At 37.1% G+C, this 22401-nt stretch overlaps 1 protein-coding gene across 3 annotated transcripts; it reads right to left on the bottom strand.

The window, feature by feature from the left end:
* Nucleotides 1-240: 240 nt before the first annotated feature.
* On the bottom strand, nt 241-20946 carry sgsm1a (small G protein signaling modulator 1a). Of its 3 annotated transcripts, XM_055224136.1 has the most exons (26): nt 20893-20946; nt 20743-20786; nt 15531-15606; nt 11849-12011; nt 11311-11463; nt 11181-11248; nt 10888-11033; nt 10175-10312; nt 9655-9779; nt 8755-8822; nt 8524-8687; nt 8039-8168; nt 7121-7250; nt 6255-6319; nt 6002-6147; nt 5398-5526; nt 4777-4959; nt 4597-4662; nt 3508-4084; nt 3200-3432; nt 2985-3109; nt 2562-2644; nt 2331-2440; nt 2161-2257; nt 1930-2097; nt 626-1610 (listed from the first exon to the last, which is right to left on the bottom strand). In XM_055224136.1, the coding sequence occupies exons 1-26, from the start codon at nt 20909-20911 to the stop codon at nt 1522-1524; spliced, it is 3495 nt and encodes a 1164-aa protein (XP_055080111.1). In that variant the 5' UTR covers nt 20912-20946; the 3' UTR covers nt 626-1521. The 3 variants fall into 3 exon arrangements, with proteins under 3 accessions (XP_055080110.1, XP_033828029.1, XP_055080111.1); XM_055224135.1 differs by having other exon boundaries at nt 241-1610; nt 3200-4084; XM_033972138.2 differs by having other exon boundaries at nt 241-1610; nt 3200-4021.
* Nucleotides 20947-22401: the final 1455 nt, after the last annotated feature.

The following is a 22401-nucleotide window of genomic DNA, read 5'->3' as shown; positions in this document are numbered from 1 at the left end:
CTTAAATACATTCTTAAATTCTTAAATAAGACTCAAGTCATATGCCGATACAAAAAAAATAAATAAATAAATAAAATAAAAATGTATACATTTTACATGCTACTGTTTCTATATGTTGTTATTTCTGCTGAAGCATAAACAGGGCTTTAAAAAAGGCTGTTTATAATAATTTTGCGTGTAGATCTAGTACTTCCATGAAGATTCATAGCAAAATTTAATTAACACATATCACATTGTTTTGGAAAAATAACGTTCATTCCATTTTATTTTTATTGTAAAAACATATACCATTCAATATACTATAGAATTTGATTGTTTTGGTTCACAATAAATATCTGGCACAAAATAAATACAGTACAAACAAAGCAGCATTTGAAAATGTATGAAGGCTAGCTGAAGAAAAGAAACATTGTTGCAATAATTAAAACACTACCCGATATTGGCATATAGGCTATTAAGTGAACACACACCAATATTTAGCTAATAACATTGATAAAACACTTCAAGAGGATACATCAAAACCTATGTTGTTTTTTAACTTGAGCAACACAGTTGTATAGTTTTTTAATTACTTGAAAATAAACCAGTCACAATAAAGACATCCATGCTGAAAGTGTATTGTCAAGATTAATGAAAATATATCTCTAACATAATACCCACGCCTCTTTCACACATTTAAATAACATTAAATTAAACTATTTTGGACACATTTCCACAATATAAGCCTGAATTCAACTGACAAACAGATAATAGACAGTACTTGACACAAAGGAAATAAATAAAGTACACAATTTACAATGGTTAATAAAAATTTAAATGTATGCTTGTTGATTAAACATTCATTCATATTCAATTCCCTTGAATAGCAGGATAGTTAAAGTACAGAGATAATATAATTTTCTCCTTAACAAAGTATAGGCGACTTAAACACACTATTTGGCAGACAAAGCAAAGACACAGAAAACAGTTGTTAAATCACAGTAAGATCAAAATGCTGTAATCTACTACTGTGTAATGGAGTACGGTTTTACAAGGGACTTGAATTCACTTTGGCTCTGTATTCTATCACATAATAAAATGACTTGGATATAAAGTTAACATTCAGTATTTGGGTAAGTGAGTTGAATAACTTTTAAAAATGGTTGTTATATTTTAATATATAGTAAATATAAACAATTATCTCATGATTTTGTCATAAATATAATCTCTGGTTGAATTCAGATCTGCATTTTGTTTAGAGAAATTAAAAATCTCTAATAGTAGTAAGTGCACTCAGACAGACCTAGACACTTGTGGGAGGTTTTGTTTTCCCCTGAACGTACAGTATATGAAGCAGCAAACACACCATTGACCAGGCCTACAGTGGACACAGCCAGGAAGAGAGATAGCAGCAAAAATTGTGAAAGTAAATGCTCTGTGTGGTGTGTGGGTTTGTGGTATGGACTGTTGTCCTCTTCTATGTATGACGTGTTAATGTGCTGCTACAGTCAGGTTGGAAGTCAAAGAGGACCGACACCATAATTACTTGTTCTCAATCAGCATCTGCACTTTGCACACCAGGTCTCGAGCTAAGGTCACAATCTGCTTTATGTTGTGATGCTCAGCCATTTCTGAAAGAGAGATTACAATTAATCTTCTATAATTACACGTTTGCTAAAGTTAGACAAGGGAAAATCAGTGTGACTAAGGACAGGGACAAAGTTAGAGAAGTGGAAAATGCCTTCAAAGCATTATTTGAGAAACAGAAAACAATTATGCATTATTTTCAGTTAAAATTTAAATATCACAAACTATTACAGCAAAGGTTAGTTGGTTGTTTGTGTTTAGTTTTGTTTTATTTTTGGTAAACCAATTCCTGTAAACCATCTTTTGTTCATAAACTGACTTTTGCAATACATAGGAATAGACATCTTGTATTCATTTTCTTACCATTGAAGAATTTAATAATGTCAGTGAAATCCATATTATTCTCCAGGATAATGTCTCTGTAGATTTCCACCAGGGCCAGAGCAATAAAGAGGACAAAGTGACTGGACGAGACACACTTTGCAGCCCAGATGGTTTCCCAAACTGAGAACACATCATCGTATACCAGCTCTGAAAAGCAAAACATAATTCTTTATAAAACTGTAATACATTAAAAAAAATGCAAAGTCTCACCTCTTTTGAAGTCGAGAAGGAACCAGCGGTAGCAGAAATAGAAGTGGGTATAGTCTCCGTTCTGGTGCATAAGTTCAAACAGCTCAGAATCCAAGATCTAGGATATAAAAAAATATGATTAATTGAATGTTTTTTTAATAAATTATACATTGCGTCATGTATTTTCTAACCTGTATCAGAGAGCGCATATTGGCAAAGTGCGTGTCCATAGCTCCTCCGTGTGGAAAGTTTTGATTCATTCTTTTCATGAGCTCAGTAAAGCAGCTAAATGCCAAGGCTTCTGTAAAAGGAGAAAAACACAGGAAACAATGTCAAGTGAGTGGGCAAACTACGGCATTGTTTTACCAAGAATAACTGTAAAAATATCAGAGATTAAAGTAAATGATTCAACCCTGACTCACCATTGTCTAGAATGACGAGGAGAGGAGCTAAGAGATCACACATGCCCTGCACATAACCGATGTCCAGATGCCTCCAAATATAACTGCAGACACAACCACACACTTTTAGTTGACTCAAGTTTAGTTTTATATTGTTCTCACACACATATCCATCCAATTTGGACACTGTTAGTGGTCATAAACAGTATTATGGCCACGCTACACTGTAAGGTTGCACAATGAACAGTAAAATTTACACTAATGATGGGTTATCGGCATGCAACTGTGTGTGCTGGAGTTGTGTTATGCTCTCTGATGGTCTCGATAAAAAAACTTTAAAATTATAAGGTCAGATCTGTTGAGAGGCAACTTCCACTCGCAGATTGCATGTTTCAAGTAATTTTTTTGGTATTTAGATTCAAGAGTATTTTAGGATTTAATCACCTGCACATTATATTTCGCAGTTTCTCCAGATTGACTGGCGTAAAGTACCAATAATTCCTGTCACAGCGTTGGACATCTTTATCAATGCGGTGAAGGTTGAGTGTGTACAAATCCAAAAGCTCTTGCTGGAGTACACATGCAAAAGAAACGATAAAAATAAAATCAATGTGTAAATTATGTTATAAGATTTTAAACTGTTTTAAAAGTATCCATACTGAGAAAGGTCCTCCTGTAGATTCATCTGAGTTTTCTTCCTTCTTAACCTCTTCTGCTTCATCGTCAAAGTGTGGACAGATGCTCTCCATTTCTGGCTCATCTGACAATATGGACTCTGTTCCCTCTGGACTGGGCTTTTCCTCCCCTGCCGGCGGGACCCCCTCATCTGCACCGTGCCCTGTGCCGCTCCAGGGCACCAGGGACACTTTGGCTTTGGGGATCTCCTCCATCTCTATGGCGGATGGTGACTCGTCAGACTCTGTGGTGGTTTGAAGTTCGTTGTAGGTAGTTTCTGGTCGTGGCATACCTGTGGATAGGACAAGGTTCTGCTCTACTTCTTTCACTGCTGGATCATTCGCTTCTATTGATAAAACAGTTTGAGATATGACCGTTTCTTCAGAGTTCAACATCTCATTTTCTACCTTTCTGGGAGATTCAATAACCAGCTCTGACGCCTTTATAATGGCATTAGCAGATTCTTCTGTCCTCATTTCACCTTCATTACTGTTCTCATTCATAAGTTGACTGGTCTTCTGAGTTTTCTCTCCCTCCTCTTTGCTTTTTGCCTGACTATCTTCTACATCTTGTGGGGGTCTGCATGGACTTTGTGGAGCTTGAGCATGGGCACTCTCCTCAGTGCTGAGTGAACCATCAGACAAGCCGGAGGTAACAGAGAAATTACGAGAAGAGGGGTGTCCCGAATCAGGAGAGCTTGTCCCGTTCTGCAGCGCTCCATTGGGCATCTTCTGCTGGGATGGTTTGGGCTCTTCACTTCTGGGTTCGGTCTCGATCTGCTCCACCTCCTCCACGGACTCAAAGACCTGAAAGAACAAGCCAAAGGGAAGCAGGCTACTCCAGGGGAAGGGATGGGAGGTTGTAAGAGACTAGGCAAGGAAAGAGTGGAGGGGTGAGGAATATTGGTTCAACATTTTGGGAGATATATGCAATTGTTAATGGTAAAAATAACAAATGAGTCACCAGCCCCTTCCACACATACACACAAGACACAAGTGTATGATATATTTTAGGCATTATAAGTGCAATATGCAGAGAAAAGGCCAGTGAACAGGTTTTTTTTTCTTTATTGTAGTTTAAACTATGGGCTACACTCGGTTATCAAGCTATAATACCATAAAATCTGATTCAGTACTGGTTTAGCAATGTATGACTCATCTGCCTTCATACTATATTTACATAGACTTTTATTAAAGAAGGTACACGGTGGAATATGCCTCCTTCTTGAAAATACTAGGGGTTTTTGCCATTGCACTCCTTCAAAATTACGACTGTAAAGTTACTAATGTTTGGATCTAGGTAATCAGGTTAAATGTTGAAACAGTTATATAATATTAGTACATGTAAAAGGGGCTTATGTTGCATGTGTGAGACCTGATACCTGTGTGCTGTTGCTGGAGTCACTCTGTAGACGAGCTAGACTCTGCCTGTCAGAGCTCTGGGAGGACTGCAAACAAGCAAAATACTCAAAACAAAGCAAACTAATATAATCCAAACTCCACAGCCCTGGGACATAATAAATATGAGCCACATTATTTATCTTGAATGTGCTGTTGCTTACCTCATTGCTCACAGTCGAGTCGTGATGCACAATCCTCTGGCTGGAGCTGTCCATGCTAGCCCCGGAGGAACACTTGGCTAATGCTACGGCGTGCTGCTCCTTCTCCCTCTGACGAATGATCTCCTCACAACTCTGCCACTCACACATGGTCTGCTGGTAGCACAGACACACCCGCTCATCCACCTAAGGATTTAAGCCCAAAGGATATGCATGTATTCCAGATGGCAACATACCACAGGCATGCAGAGTTTAATTGGGATGGAGGCGGGTAAAAGGTCTCTTGTTGATATTGTGATGTGTTGGTGTGGTTGGTTGCATAAATATTTTAGAGTGATGCTGCTTTTCATTGATATAAATGATCTGGTTAAACATTGGTGGATTTTGCTGTAGGACTTTTCTGATAAAAAAAACTGTAGAATCAAAACATGTGAGGTCAATACCATAGGCTAACATTGAAGTAATATGTAAAATTATGTAGTAAAACAAAAGATAAAAGGCAGGAGGCTATATAACGCTCTATTGTAATAGAAGCAACATGTGTTTTTTAATTATTACAAACTGGTTCCAATCATCTTTCTAGAGACCTGGGCTGAAATGTAAAATGAATATAAATCTACAAACCTCTTTTCTTTCATCTTCAGTCATCCCAAACTGATAATGACCCAAAAGGAAAGGCCACACCTCTTTACGCAGAGAGGGCTCCACTCCGCCAAAATACACCAGACGCTGCAGCTCCTTCTCCTCATAGGACTACAAAAACATATTTAGAAATTATAATTAGTTCTTTTATGCCATTTCATTTTGCATTTCAAAGACTGATTTTCCTTTATAATAGTTCAGATAAAAGTATTACAAGGTGACTCAAAAAAACGAATCCATGTACACTGTAATTGGTTCAACTGCACAGCCTTGAACCACACAAGATAAGTAGTCAAAGAGAATTGTGTTCATATAGAAAATCGACAGCTATAATAAACAACCTCACCATTTCATTATCACATAACTTTTTTAATTAGTAGAAGGCTCATGGCGGCTTTATACGCCGTAATTAACATTCAAATAAAGTGCAGATATGGGGATTGACAGAACCATTAGTCATGCTTTATGCACAAAGCAGTGAAACTAATGGGGAAAGCAGACGATTAAAATGGATGAGGGAGCAGGGAGGGATCGGCCACAGACCTGCGTGGCTATATAACAATGTGGAGGTAGACTGTGTGCTTACAGTAGAGTTTTGTAGAAATGTCTCCCATACTTCTGCTGTTAAACCTTTGTAGGCATCACGTGGCACATAGGGGTCCACAATAGTGTGATTGACCAGAGCCGAGAGGTGTGTGCGCACAGTAGACAGATGCCGGCAATAAGCAAGCCCTGAAGGAAACAACAACATCATAAATCACACAAAACCATAAGAACGCAAGGGAGATTTAACAGGGTGTGTGGTTTAGAGTGAAGGGATATAGAAACAGAATACATACAGCCATAAAATGCCCGGGAAATGATTTGATATTTCATGTTGTCACATAGCAGCTTCAGAGGAGCCCTGAGATTTAAAACAAACATAGTCTTATAATAAACAACATTCATATTAAAAAGTTTGACAATAGTTGGAAATATTGATGCATTACTCTTTACATTTCTATTTAACCACCTGAGTTATTATTTATGACAATACAAAGGTCCAGTTCTTTAACAGCAATAATTACTATTTCAATCAAGAATCATTGTATAGCTTCTGTTTATTCATACAATGTTATCTTGTTGCACTGCTCATTGCCAAAGCTTACTTCCGTCCTTTTTTGAGTTGATATCTATAGTAATCATCATCTAATTTCGAAGCTCTGGTGTTGGCGACGCTGATCTAAATGTCACGATTTTTCCAGGTAATTGATGATTTCTCACAGTTGTGCTTGCACTGTCATTTACATGTGTTTGCTTTGGTCACATAATAGGTTGTGTTCACGTGACATTTTAAAATCTCTATTGTTTAAAATTGAGCTGGAGGACAGCGCAGAACTCGTCAGATTGCACAATTTTTTTTACCTGGTTTATGCTTATTAGCTCTGTAATTATTAGGCCTATCCACATGAAACAAAAACTGGCACAAAATTCAATGTCAGCTCTGTCAGCTGTTCTCTGTCAGCCAAAAATACTGTAAACCATAAGGTTATCATGAAGAGGTTCAGGACCATATTTCTAACAAATAACAAGATTCAACATTTATGGATCATAAGTTTGGATACTTCTGAATCTCCCATAGCCTTAAATAGGCTCCTGCCCTCCATCTGAAATTATGACATCTTCAAAATCTAGAGCGTGAACACAAACTATTGAGGGGGCTCACCTTTCATGATTGCATCCTTTGGGGGTGGTCCCCTCAGAGAAACTGCCCTGAGAGCAGGAGGAGCAGGAGGACTTCCTCAGGGAAGGATGCCACATCGTCGCCTCACGGTCTATTAGTTCTGGGGGTGGAGCTGCAAAATATTACAGACACACCACTGGTTTAAACAGACACTAAATATTATGGAGAGCTGAGCAGTACAATGTAAATAAAGATTATTACAGAAGTTAAATGCATTTAAATAAAGTTATGGTCCTTGATCTGGCACAGAACTATGAATACTGTTTTGCACATGCTTGTTAACAAAGCAGTTTACTGAAACAAAAGTCAGAATAAATATGTATACGGACACATTTCAAAAAGTGGTAACATTAAAGTGAATGCTGGAAGTGACATTAACATGTAATACGTTTGTTTAGAGTTTCCAGTTGAAGATTGAAGGATATATCAAGTAATAAAGCTTCTTCTGCATCGCACATATATATCAAAACACTGAATGCATATATTAGTTTGAATAAAGCTTCTTGGGTGCATTACATGTATATATCAAAACACTGAATTCATACATTCGTTTGAATACTGTTTAATTAAATTACATATTGGCTTAAAAACTGTTTTAATGCTTTAGCACTGAAATCATTTATTCATTATAATAGTTCCCTTTAAAGGCAGCATTGTGTGTTTTGAATAATGGGAGGCAGTTGGGTGCTTTGCAGAAACTCCTTTACAGAGATAAGGCAGCTGGAGGAGATATATATATATATATATATATATATATATATATATATATATATATATATATATATATATATATATATATATATATATATATATATATAAACTAGGAAACATAGAGCATGCCATTAAAACACCATATACACAATTTAGTTGTGTATAAGGAGGAGAAGAGACAATACTCACCAAACTCAGACTGACTGTTGGGGAACAGGATGCGGAAGACGTAATCAGTGGCTTCATCCTCCTCTTTGTCTGACACTGAGTCTGTGGAGCCTTGAGGAATCCTCTTCTTCAACTTGGGGAACACTTTTCCCTACATAAAGAGAAGAACTACATTTATAAAACGGACCCAGTGATGCATTCTGTGGTTAATAATAGTTCAAACGAGTGTGGGTGGATTTCCTGGTTATTTGCAGAAACAGAGCTAGTTTTAAAATACTGCCCATTGATTTTTGGAGACAGATACTGCAGAGAGCTCAAGCATTCATCAGCATCACTCCAACCACCCACAATGTGCTTTTCAAAAGTAAAAGTACCTCTTTTATTGATTTATTGATCTTTCAGCCATAAATAAGTTAAGTCAGTAGGCTTTTTCTGAGCAATACATATTTTCCTAATTTTGTCTTTGATGTTAAAGGTGAGACCAATAATGACCATTCTGTGCTGACCTTTCCCCTTTGAGACCAGAGTGGAGGGTCCAGCTGGCCGTGTGGAAGCAGGCCATTTTCCAGACAGGACAGGAACTGGAGCAGATGTCCTCCTCGGGGAAAGCGCAGAGGGGGTCTTTGGATCCCGTCCTGACTGACCAACACCACAGTTCCTCCACTGTCGACTGCATGAAGATCATTATAATTTTGAGTATACAGAGATTTTGTTTTACTTATTTGAAACAAACTTACTTTGTTGGTGACAGTGCAAATATACAATCTCCTCTAGAGGGATTGTCATGGCATAGTCCCAGTAAACACTGAAAACAAAGATAAAATGTATAAAAATATAGAAAAAAAGAAAAGAGAGAAGTCCATCAGAAGGTGTGCTCTTTGAGTCAGTCTAAAACCTGTATAAATGTTTTAGAAATGGCATCCAGTATACAACCCATGTCACATTAATTTAATGCACAGTGGAAGGTAGATCATTCATTGTAGAAACTAGGGAAAGGGGGGATAAAAGAAAAGAAAAATAAGATAAGAATATAGGGAACACTATTGGGCATCCAGAAGCAAGTGTATTCTTTGTGTCGGCTCTGAGTCTGAATAAATTATCAAGATGGGATCAGAATGTATAAAAGAAAAATAAAATTTGCAAATCACTGATGGATACATTCAAATGAGTACAATACCTGGTTTCGAATAGTCTATTGTTATTAGAACAATAATTATATACCTATGCTGCAATCATAACATAAGCAGAATGCTTGAAGCAGAATTTGTCTAATCTTATTCTTTCCTACTGCCTGTTACTAGAAGATGGAAGAGAAAAAGCTGAGGTTCATTTTCTTATTTGTTGGTTGAACATGTGTAGCAGTATTAATAAACAGCACACTGACAGTCTTAATGAAATAATCCATTTTTTGGTGAGAGAAACCATGCACATGCAGGAACATAACACGGTTTACTGGTTTGAAAGATGTCTGAGTCAATAAGCCATCTGCTGGTGGACTGAAAATAACCCTTGTGAAATCCGCAGAAGAGGGAGCGCACAACACACTGCATTATTTAGCAACAGCCCAGAGTAACACCAACAGAGCAGAGAAGACGCTACATCAGATATTAAATATGGGCCTAGGAAACAGTCAGAACCTGCGCTCATAGTCCAGGTCTCCAACAGAACCGTTCATCAGCTGATTAGGAGTCCACTTCAGAGTCATCAGGTCTGCAGTCTGGTGTAAGGAGAGGTACCCGGGGATAGCCTCCATGTCATCCCTCTGAAACACATTGAAGAGAAAAGATACTGAGGTTAAAATACAGCATTTGTTAAAGCTCATGTTATCAAAATAGTCATAGTTATCTTAAGTTGTAACTAAGTAGTATAATTTATGTTTATTTGTAAGCTAATATAAATCCAAAGCAATAGTAATTATTAATGTATATATCATATTTTTTGTATTATTATTGTTGTTGTTATTATTATTGTTGTATTCTTTTTGATAGGCTAATTTAAATAAAAAGTGAAAATTTTAAGATTTTTTTCCAAAATTTAATCAGAATCAGAATTACTTTTATTCATGATTCTGAATGCTCAATTACAATGGAGGAAAAAAAAATAAAGTTGACATTATAAATTCAATCAGTCTACTGGTAGGATGAACAAGACATTTACCGGTTGCACGAGCACATTGTTTTTGCCAAAAAGGAGGGTGGCCCTGCTGTTTTGATGCAGTGACTCAACATATTCACGAGCTGAAGGCGAGGGGGTGGGGCGTTCATCCATGCTGCTGCTTGAGTGGCGCTTCTGGATCTAGACAAGCAAATCAAATCACTGGTTCCACATTGTTGCTTGACTGGGGTCTTCATCAGCACAATCAATCACAACACACTGGATTTGAAAAGCAATTGTACACTTATGTCTCTTCCTCAGAAATGAAGTCCAGAATATACACTTTTTATAGATCTAATCCTTTCACTAATGATGCTTGGTATATGTAATTGGTTTAGTACAACATGTACTCAAATTATATGATCTCATGATAATAATGAAATTAACTGAGCTGTAGCTATGGGACAAGCAAATACAATAGGCAGATTTTTGTCATTATTTTGTATTGTTTTACTAGACCACCTTAAAATATTTCCTCAGAAAACATCTATCATTTGATTTTTAAATGCTGAAAGCCAACTATGCAACCCTCTTAAAATACAAATATAGCAAATACAAATAATACTTGATTGACAGCAAGCAGGTCAAAGATAGATAGTGTTCTTGTACTCCATTTGACAGAGTAAACTAGTAAACCAGGATCAGACTGTAGCTCAAAAAGTGACACCTAAATAGCACTGAGCATGAAATAATGCTTTGCTCCATGTAATACTAACACAAAGTGCAGGTCTCTTGGTCGGAGAGTCCTGTCTGCAGTGGCCACTGTGGATACGATGTCTTTGGACCAACTCATCAGCGGAGGGGTCAGTCCAGAAGTGGTCAGCTGTCTTCATTTTGGTGTACTCCAAAGCACAAGGTCCAACTAAACCAAAAAATAGATAGTATTTAATGTAAGCTTACTGTCTCTTGCACAAAACAAGTTCAACGTTAGTTCAATTTCCCACAGAGTCCTTCCCTCTGTGCCACATGAGGCTGCATTATGTTAAATAATGTAATAGAGAAGAATTACCTAGCAGAGATGCAAGAATAGGCCCATCAACAGGATCCATCAGCAAGGCCTCTTTCTCATAATATTTACTGATAAACAACATAGTTAGAAAACATTTCATCAGGGAAACAATAAAGCCATTTTAACACACCTGCAGTTCTCAACCAAGTACAGGACAATTTTATCCAGGACCTTTTCAAACAAGGCGGTGCGGATCCATAGGTTTTTGACAGTTTGCGGCATTAGATTAGGTAGACGTGGGATCTTCCTTAAACTGTCCTGGCTTTGTAGACTTTGACTCCGTCTGCAAATCACATGTGTCTTTGTAATTGACTGCTTTCATATTTCATAACATTCAAGAGGACCAATAAATCTGTGGTAGAATTTGCTGCTGTTTGGCAATTTGCATGTTTTGGCCTAGTTCATGGTTACTATTTCTGCTGCAAATGCTGCACCAATTGTCTTACTTTTGGCTAATAAAAGATCCAACTGAATGCTGATTGCTCTCTCTCTTTCTGCTCTCTGTGTGTGATTCTGACAGATTCAGAAACTGTTTGAAAATTACCTTTATTTTTAGTTAAATGTATTTTGGGAAAGTCCTCATAAATATGAATGAATATGAAAGGCTTGCTAACACTTGCTGTGATCAAAAGGGCTTTGATGTGTCCTGAGAGAGGAGCGTGTCTTACTTCGTCTCCAGGATCTGCTCGAGTTCCTGGGCTTTGCGGCAAAGTTCTTCTGCAGGTGGAAAGCTCTTTCCCACCTTCATGAAGAGAGCTGCAATCTTGTTGCTGCGCAGAAATCCCGCCGCCCGCCTCTTTAGTCCATGTAAAACACAGGCCTCCACTGCAGCTGTTGAGACAAAAATCAAGGCAATGATAACCAAGTCTAATATGGCCAACAATGCGAACTAATTCTGGACTGTTTTTTCATTCAATATGAACAACACTCATACACACAGATAATTATAGTACATTATACCAATGTTATGAGATTGTTTTCTATCCGTGTAGCCATTATCCACACAATAATAATTCAATTACAATAACAACAGCAGACATTTAGCATATCAGATCACTGCTTACATCAGTGGGCTCAGTTATTTAATTTAGGAAAACCAGTCTATCCTAAATCTGAATGCTTGATGGCTGGAGTACAGTAAAATATATCCATATATATATTCATATAAAAAAATTACACCTTTTGAATAGGAATATATATTTTGTGAATGTTTTCCTATTCAAAAGGTGCAATATTTTGTCCTAAATGGGTAATCGCTATGCCAACAGTCCTAATTTTTCTTTATTCTGAAACCCATGGATAGAGCTCAGTAATTCATAAACACTTAACACGTATTTTCAACTGATATAAGGCATCGAGGATTTTCAACGGATACAAGAAAACTAATGTATTTTACAGTAAATCTCCGTAATCACTTGACAAAACAGAAAAACAGTAAGGCCTCTTCTTCTTGATACGTGGCACTAGCTAGCTCTGTGTTGACATTTGCATTGGCTCTCTGGGCTAATCCTGTGGCTCTGTTCACATGGGGTCAGAGGGGAGGCTGCGGTTACCACGGGAAACAGTGTTGATGGAGCCATTGAGAGACGAGCAGTGAAGGAGGGGCTGTGGCCAATCACCACCGTCCTGATCTGTCTCTCTCTTTGTGCTTATCTGACAATCAGTGTCTGCTGCTGCCATGTTAAAGTTGGTTATCCCCGCTTACCCGTTTGAGATGCTACTCTCTATTTTTGACTGATATAGGGCAGAACAATTCATTAACAGTTGAATTTGTTTTTCTTGCAAGTACTGCAATCTTAGATCTGGAATTTATGTTGTCAATGCATGTTATTTACAGGGCAGATTTTAACATTTAATATACAAAAAGATAAGGATTTTTGGAAAAATACAAGAATCCCATTTCAGAATTAGCTATTAAAGCTATTAACAATACTGTGTTCTCTTACCTAAATAATTGCATATTTGATTATTGAAACAACTTAAATCACAATTTTGTCTCAATTGTGTTGTGCAGCCCTAATCGATACATTTTATCAAAACTTTCACCTAATGATGATGTGTTTTTTCAGAAATAAAATCCCAATCTATTTTCAATGTCTAAAAACAATGTACTAAAAATGAAATGTTTCTTGTGACTGATTGTATATGGTGTTTTGTTTAATTTGGTCCCATTTAGTAATGCTGAAAAGAGTGGGGCCGCCTATCACATCACAATCTGCTTATTGATCTCAAATGTGATACTTCAATGTCTGGTCTGTGCATCCCTGGGTTAGTCTCTCGTGTTTCACATATTTGCTCTAACCTCTAAATTTTCAAATCAAAAGCCTAAACATTAAAAGTAAGCACATCACAAAAGGTCTTCAATACAGTTAATTCTTTGATGCAACATACAGTCAAATCTGAATCTAAATGTCAAGTGTAAAGCAACTAAACACTAAAACATTACATTTACCGACAGACAAATTACATATTTAATTATGCATTCAAATGTACTAAAAGAATGTAGTAACATCAGTAGTAAGGTGTACTTAAAATAGAGTAAAGTGAATACAGCCAAGACATACGCAAATGCTGCTAACCATATTGTATCTGTGGCAAATGAGCGCATTAAGAGACGTCATTCAATGCTTCACTTGTCCAGCTCTTAACATTTCGAGGGTGGAAACAGCCGATACATCAATAATACCAAGACCACAGTATAAACGCGTGATGCATTTCCTTAATTTGACTTTGATGACGTTAAAGGAGCACTGTGTACGTGGTGGAAACGTTAATTTCTTCATGGACATGTTGTTGTTGTTGTTGTTGTTTTGCCTGGCATAAAACAAAGCTATCTCCATTGAGACAGGCAGGTGACACCAAATGCAAGTCTTTTGAGCAATAAAACACTGAAACTGTCTAAACTGAATAAATGGAAGATAGAATGTTCCAGACAAAGCAATGACATCTCTATGCGACAAACAGGTGATGGACCCTCCTCCAAATAAACTTACACAGTACCCATTTCAGGTAGTTTCAAACCCTTATAGAATAGACAAGCCCACACAAAATAATTATTTGTTCCTTAATGACCCCTAGTGGTTGACCCCAGTCTTCCAATTACCCAGATCAACAGATTTATATCTAGTTCAAGGATAAACGCTAAATTATTTGTGATACGACAAACTAAGTAAAACATAATCCGGTTTTGCAAATTGATTTCAGTCCAAAACACTAGCATAATCCAGCCACAGTGAGTAGATATCAACCAGACACATCCTTAGTAAAGGCAGAGCAGGCTAATTGCTTCCCAGTGTGCACCCATCCTCTGCTTTCATCTCGCGGCACATCACTGCTCGCAGAGGATGTGCAGTTAGAGTAATAGACAGGGTCAGTGGTAGAGTCAGTGTAGAGAGCCTGGAGTGTACCCATTGGGCTGCATGACAGACAAACCCATTTCAAAGGCCCTAATACGTTCCCCACACAGCAAGATCATTACAAACCTAAAAAGGATTACAGCTAGTGTGTCAGCAGCGGCCTCACTGCTCTCAAAATGAAAAAAAAAAAAAAAAAAGATTCAGGCAGTGTAGAGGAAAATAAACTAGAAGACATTTGTGTTAAACTAATTAGTGAGTGGGAAGGATGATTCACTCATATTTAATAAGTTTTGGTCACACTTTGCTGTCTGCCACTGTTCATCAGACCAGCGCCAGAATAACCTCTGTCTGACAATCAGTGTGAACTTGTTAATTCATTATTTCAGGTTTATAAACATGTGGCTCAATATGTACACATGTTTAAATGTTGTCACAATAGATGAAACCTTCAAGACAAAATAATACTACTTAATATTATCATGTGGTCTTATACTAGATCAGGTCTAAATCAAAACATTCGGAAATGGTTCAACTTTGCCCTATAAATGACATGAATTTTTGTACACATTTTATAACTTTGTGACTGCCACTACCTGTGACCATTGCGCTTTCTATTTAAATGCATCTTAAATGAAACTTGATTAAACACAAGGACAAGACAAAAAGGTGTGTGTGCTTATTTTGCATTTGGGAGATGTAACTTTTAGCACTAAATAACATTTGGCTCAATTTCCATCTTTAAATGTATGTTGTTTGGAGGGTTTTATGGTGTTTTCTCTGTGTTATTATGTTTTCTGTTTTAGTGCAAGGGTTAACTACATTCTGATGTTCATGCCATCATTTTAATTCCAACATAATATATTTATAATCAAATGTTGCGCTGTCCACACGGATATGCACATGCAGTACCGACCATTTTAATATGATTTTAAGAATGATGACTTGACTTGGCACATACGAAGAGCCTTGATAAAGAGTGTGTTTGCCAACTCACCACAGAAGGACACAATATGGCTACTGTCTTCATGAACAAATTTCCTGGTGACAGCTTCTTCCATAATCTGCTTCACCTGTCAATGAGAGAGATGCTGGTGAGTCACTCTTTAATATGCAAACACTACACACACAGGTCAGAGCAATAGAAACAATAAAAGATAATTAGCAGAAAGTGTGTGTGTTAAATTATGAGGCATATTGAGAGAGGCTGAGGTTCAAAAGTGATGGCAGCACAAGAGGGACAAGTGTGTGACAAGTGAAGTTGGAGGATGAGTCACCAGCTCTTAGCAACTCAGCGGGGAAGTGCAGAACATCACATGGATCTCATCTTTCAACACCGTCTGTATCAGGAGAAGGCATCAAATCTTATCTTCTGCTGCATACATGTAACTGTATCTCAGTTTTAAAACAGCATGATTCAAATGTTTATCTTATTATGTATTTATTTATGATTCATTTGTAAGTGTTAAACGTTATAGATATGTGTGGATGTGTGTAATTGTGTTCATTCAACTAAAAATATCTGACTGAGTTCTTATAGCAAAGAAAAAGAGTGAGGATGGCTGATCTATGGAGACTCTGCTCTTGCAGCCGTGTTTGGGGACTATTAACCTCTGGACACAGATAGCTGTAATATCCTGCTGTCCAAATTAGTCGGTCCACAATGTCCCATTACCCTGGCCGAACGAAAACATCCATCTTGTTGCATTCACAGCCGTTTAGATTGTACTCAACCTCACCTTTTGGGTGTTTGTTGGGGATTAGTGGATTAATGGACTTTTTTCAATTTCATATTAGTACAGAATTGCTGTCTTTATGCTTTAACTAATGACGGTAACTAAAAAATACCCCATTCAGGTTCATGTATCCAGGTCATCTGAAAGCTAGTGGTGTGGAAAGTTCCTCTGAAATAGACCATTTGAACAAGATCCCCATGTCAGTGTATTTGACCCAGAATAAGACCAGAATAAATGACAACACCAACTATTGTACCTGTTTTTGTATCATTTTCGTTCCATTTTATGATCCACTATGTCTGCATAGGACTGCTGTACTACAGTTAGTCAAAGTATTTTTATATTTGTTCCTTTTCAACTAAACCAAATAAATAAAACAAAAACGTCACATAGAAAACCACTCCACAACATTTTACTAAGCAGTGTACACCATTGAATAGTTGTGTGTAAAAACCCTTGTCACTAAGAGAGACATGACGAGGTGAGTCATCCTTATTGACTGTTAGGGGACTACTGGGCAAGCAGATAGAGCCACAAAAACAGTACAACAGCACACGCAGGAGCACTTGACCCCTGCGGCTTACATGGGGGATATTGCAGTGAGAAAGACCTGTTATTGCAAACAAACATGGACATTTTTCTCTTGATGGGAAAAGACAATTATGACTGGCAATACAAAAGGGGAAAACCTTTTGTGTTGACAGCTTGTTTGTGCCTCTAGTTCAGTTCACAGCGAGTCTAATTTGGATGTGGCTCATTTAGTTCATTTGTCATCTGTCATCGTATTGACTTAGTGGCTGCCAGAGTCAAACATGCACTAAACACACAGAGAATTTATGCAAAAGCAATCCCCAAATCTGTTCATATTTTTAAGTGTTTTTGTTAAGCTGCTTCTGAGGGATATTCTACTCATTATGCAGAGTTGAGGGCCCAGACAGGAATTTCTGATTTATCATGAGAGCACAAAGCTACTTGTTTATGTGACGGTGCTGAGAATAGTGTGAGTACTGACTGCAGTTTGGCTGTTGAGGCGGGGTAAAACCTAAGCTGACTCATCTCTCACAGCTGGGAGAAAAACACAATGAATGAACACAATTTAAAATATTTAGGAGGTATTCATTCACAGATTAATAGGGATGTGGTATATTGAGCAAATATTGTATTGTAAAGCAAATATCACATTACAAAATGTAAATGTCTTGCTATAATGCTAAGGATAACTACTCAATTTGCAGTCTTAAAAAAAACTGCGAGGTAAGACTTAATTCATTCATATAGAATGAATTATATTAGGGTTAGCTTATTAACTAAGTGCTTACTAATCCTCAATCATTCTTAATAAACTATTTGTTTATTGTGAATCAAGTTTTCATCTTGCTCTAGCATTAAGAAGTAGTTATTGTAGTGTTTGTCAATGTTATGTTTAATGTTTGGAACTTCAAAAAGAAAAAAATGACAAAATAGAAAATTGGAGCTCTCAAAACTAAAGCGTCATTTAACTATTTGTAAATTTAGCAATTCATTACTACAAAATAATTTCAGTTTTCTTTTGGTCCTGACTTTGTTAAATCTAGGTTTAGTCCATCTTTATACTTTACACTTTTCATTAAGTCTCAATTTAACCTCAGATAGATGTTGGTTTTATTTATGCGCCTTTGAACACACCATTATTGCAATGTTTTTAAATATAATTGAATCAATATTATCAGTAGACAGCAGTGCTTCACCATCACAGCACTGATGTACCTGGTCAATACGGCAAATACATTTCATCAGACCCATTTGAGTATCTTCTGTGTGAGTATCCAAAAATCCTATATGATAAGCGCTAATAGCTGGCTTCTCTCTTCCAAATGATCAGGACTACAGATCTGTCCTTTGAGGAATTTTTATAGCCAAGTGTCTCGGCTCAGACAACCTGTGCGTTTCTATGGAGACCGCATGTGTCACACGGTGTATCACTTCCACCTAAGAAGGCACATCAACAATATTTACTCGTGAACAAAATAAGGAGAGTACGGTCACTTTTAACAATACATTATGAGCTGAATCCAATACAGTAATAAAGGCATCATGAACAATATTGTGTTTTATGCCTGAGCTTACATACACATAGATTGCCACGAATGCCCCAGAGCACAAAGCTTGATAAATGTTCTCTTTCAAACCACTGCAGCCTAAAGGAACTATCCATGGTAATAAAGGATCTCATGAGTCGTCCAATTAACTTCAACAACATCAGAAAAAGAGCCATCCAGCTAGAGGTGTGCAGATGACCGAAATATCGATAATGTTGTGTATGTTGTTTTGAAGATGCAAATGTAAATTGAGTCTGAAACTGAGTGAAAACAAAAATGCAAAAAAAGCTGATAAAAATTAAAAATTGAAAAAATACAAGGTGTAAACTTCCAAATAAAGGTATATGTGATATGTATACATTTATTTTTACAACGCAACAAATACATTTAAAGACACACTTTAGCACATTTTGTTGAATCCTCTGATTATCATAATTGAGATATTAATTTTTGTCAGTATTGTACAACCCAACACCCAGCCACAAATCCCCTCTGACCAATTCTCATTATCTGCACAGCGCTAAGAAATGAAATGCCAGACAAAGAAACTGTATAATACTAATAATAACAGCACAATTTTATTCCCTACTTGAAGCAAATGTGCTGTGAGCTTATATGGCTCATGGCTTTATTTGTACTCTGATTCATTTTTACACCAAATGTCCATTCTGAATCCTCTCTATTTATCCAAGCTTGGCTAAAGTTAATATTACAAAGGCTTTTATTTATATATATATATATATATATATATATATATATATATATATATATATATATATATATATATATATATATATATATATATATGTAGAGCCCACAACAGGAAAAATAACTCTCTTAGTTTATGATGATTTTATACTATGTGAAAAACTGGTTTAGCCTGTTTATATGTTTTGAGTTTAATTCAAAGCAATTTCTAACTGGTAATTACAAAGATTTAATTTCCATTAACATCATGTAAACATTTATCTCATCCTGAGCCTTAACAAGAACAAAAGCGCACTCTATAGTAGTCAATAGCTAATATCTAACCACAAAAAAAAAACAGTGAATACATTGCATAGCATGAAACCTAATCCCGAAGACACAGCCTTTTTTTTTTTATGAACCACTAAATGAGCAGCAGAGATATCTGGTGCCTCTGTTGGAATTGTCCTTTTTTCTTTTCTCTGTTTCAGTGAACAAACACAGGTGTCCATGCATTTGCATCCATCATTCATGAAAAAGGCACACTTATAATTGAATAAGGTAGACATGGACAGACCATGGCCAGGGATGAGACCTAATTCAAAGCTATTTTGTGCCAGAGGGTAATTGTGGTTCCAGACGTCCTGTGCTTTCTGGATAATGGACTGTGTTCAGGTGAGAAGACTATGGCACCAAACCAGCTGGGTGAGCCAAGTTTGAGAAAACACAGGCTAGATGCACCATATGGTCAATCCCACACACTCATCATAACACGAATTAGAGGAAAATGACAAGCTTGGATGTCTCTTCATAAGGGATACTCATTACAAAACATAGAGACATCCACTAATGTGCTGATTAACTGAACATGTAAAACATGTGATGATGTCCAAACATATCTTAATGGCATAATTTGTCACATTGTTCTGCAGACCAACAATGAATATAAAATGAAATCCCCGGGTACATTTCACCACCCGTTGGCAAAAAGGAGCAAGGGTAATAGGGAGTTCCCAGGCCCTGTCAGAGGAGGTGGAGCTAGTATTGGGAAGGTCTGGTCTCCACTGATAAGAGGTCTCAAGAGAAAACAAATCACAGTCCAGACTCTATGTTTTTCTCTTTTTACAAGATGAAGTGATCTTATCTGTGTGTACAACTGCATGGGAAGAAGTAAGGCCATTTGTGTAGGAACAACTGACCAGACAGTAATACTATAAGATGAATATAGACTTTGATAACATTGTTATAGCTATCAGTTATTTTTAAGTCAGTTCCTAATACATATTGTTCAGGTTAATCTTCATGATCCATTATAATACAAATACACCTCTGTGACACTCCAACAGGTCTGTTTAAATGTGAAGGGAAAAACACTAACAGATGGGGAAAAAAACATGTCGCAAAAATAAAAGGATCACACTGGTTTTGCGTATGGCACAATACATGAAAGAATGAGCTTGGGTGACTAGTTTAGGCTAAGCAGCATTACAGTGTGCACAATACACTAAACCATGGATATAGCCTGGCCAATAGTTTGAACTGAATAACATTAAAGACACTGACACAAACATAGGTCTAAATAGCACATTAAAACGGTGATAAGTTTCAGTGGATTGTGGTTAGCCAACATGTGGGCTGAGCACTAGTGCTTAATAACACAAAGTGTTTGTTTTTCCATCTCGATAACTGCTGAAGTGAAAACACCCACCTCCTTCTTGACGGTGCGCACCAGCCGCTGACGAGTCTCCGCTTCTGAAACACGCACAAACATGACTATTACACACGGTGAAAATAAAGGCATTAAACAGTTACGGGAATCTAGATGTACTATTATTTTCGTTATTATTTCTGCTCGCACCTGCCATGGTGGTTGCCATGGATGTCGTTCCTTATCTTCGGCGGCACTGCTCCCATCCACTGAGTCCGGCTCGTGCGCTCAAGCTCTGACTCCACCTCCAGGCAACACACGCCCCTTAAAGACAGACACCTCCTCTGCGTGAGGCTGCGTGTGTGATACACCCCGCATCGTGACTGTGGAGGCAATTTAAACTCAGCAATTCTAAACAATTCTAAACAATTCACATTTATTGTATTTATTGTATTGTACACCCCCCCCCCCACACACACACACACACTACTTATAAAATAGGCTACTGTTATGAAAAAATAAAAAATTAAATAAAACTTTTATTCCGTATAAAAAGTTACCTAGATTGTGGTTTGTGTTGGGTTGTTTAATGCTACTCTGTGAGGAGCGTCTATTTTGTGCCACCTTATGGCTGAACTGCGCAATTAATTTTCTGTTCACAAATCACTGACACAAGATCATCATCTATGAATATTGTTTTTAGGGAACTTACATAGATCCTGATGTCTATGTGTTGTCACGCCACTAGACAAAAACGTTTGGTTGTTTTTGTAACTATGCACAATATGATGTAAGAAGTCAAGAAAATACGAGAGGAAGATGACTCAATAAAAATGCTGAACCATTTGTAGCTACAGTGTTTGTCCAGAAGATGGCAATGTAAGAAAATAACGTAATGGGACATTGGCTTTTTGCTAAGTCAGATGAAATGGAAGTTGGTGGGCCCCAGGTTTGTTGGAATGTAGCTCCAGATGCCCACAGGTATTTTACCACTTGAAGGCCCGAGCTGTCAGGTAGATCAGGTGGTGAAAGGAGTAGAACCAACCGATATGACAGACTGAACTCAGTCATCTCTAGTGGTCTCAGTAACACATACAAAGTCCCCCAGGACTAACCCAAAACACATCTCAATGTATTTGGTCAAAAAAAAAACAAAAAAAAAACAAAAACACCATCAAACAAACAACAAAAAACTATCTATCTATCTATCTATCTATCTATCTATCTATCTATCTATCTATCTATCTATCTATCTATCTATCTATCTATCTATCTATCTGTCTGTCTGTCTGTCTGTCTGTCTGTCTAACTCACTATTTATTTATTAGGCTATATTTATTTCAAAACTACACTTGTATAAATTGAAAGTTTTTTATGTTCAGTTTTCATTCCAGTGGCCTGTATATACATATTATCTTAAATGGGCTGATACACATGTGTGGATTTACAAGTCCAAGACAAGATTTATGCTTGAGTTACATTAGCAGCTATATCTGAAACAGATGAGATTATGTGAAAATAAAATATAAAGAAATCACTTTTGTATGAATATACAAGAAAAAAACACTTCCAGTCACTCCAGTGGTGTCACACCCATGCAGGCCTTTTGTGTGTTATTAAGAATGATATAGACTAATAGATTTGTAATTCTGGGGCTGACACTGAGTTTGTTCTGTGTGCTGTGTCATAAGCATGTACTTCTTCTCAGTAGAGTGAGGT

The sequence above is a fragment of the Periophthalmus magnuspinnatus genome, chromosome 9, assembly GCF_009829125.3.
Source record: "Periophthalmus magnuspinnatus isolate fPerMag1 chromosome 9, fPerMag1.2.pri, whole genome shotgun sequence".
Taxonomy (NCBI): Eukaryota; Metazoa; Chordata; class Actinopteri; order Gobiiformes; family Gobiidae; genus Periophthalmus; species Periophthalmus magnuspinnatus.
This window is presented reverse-complemented; position numbering and strand designations above follow the sequence as displayed.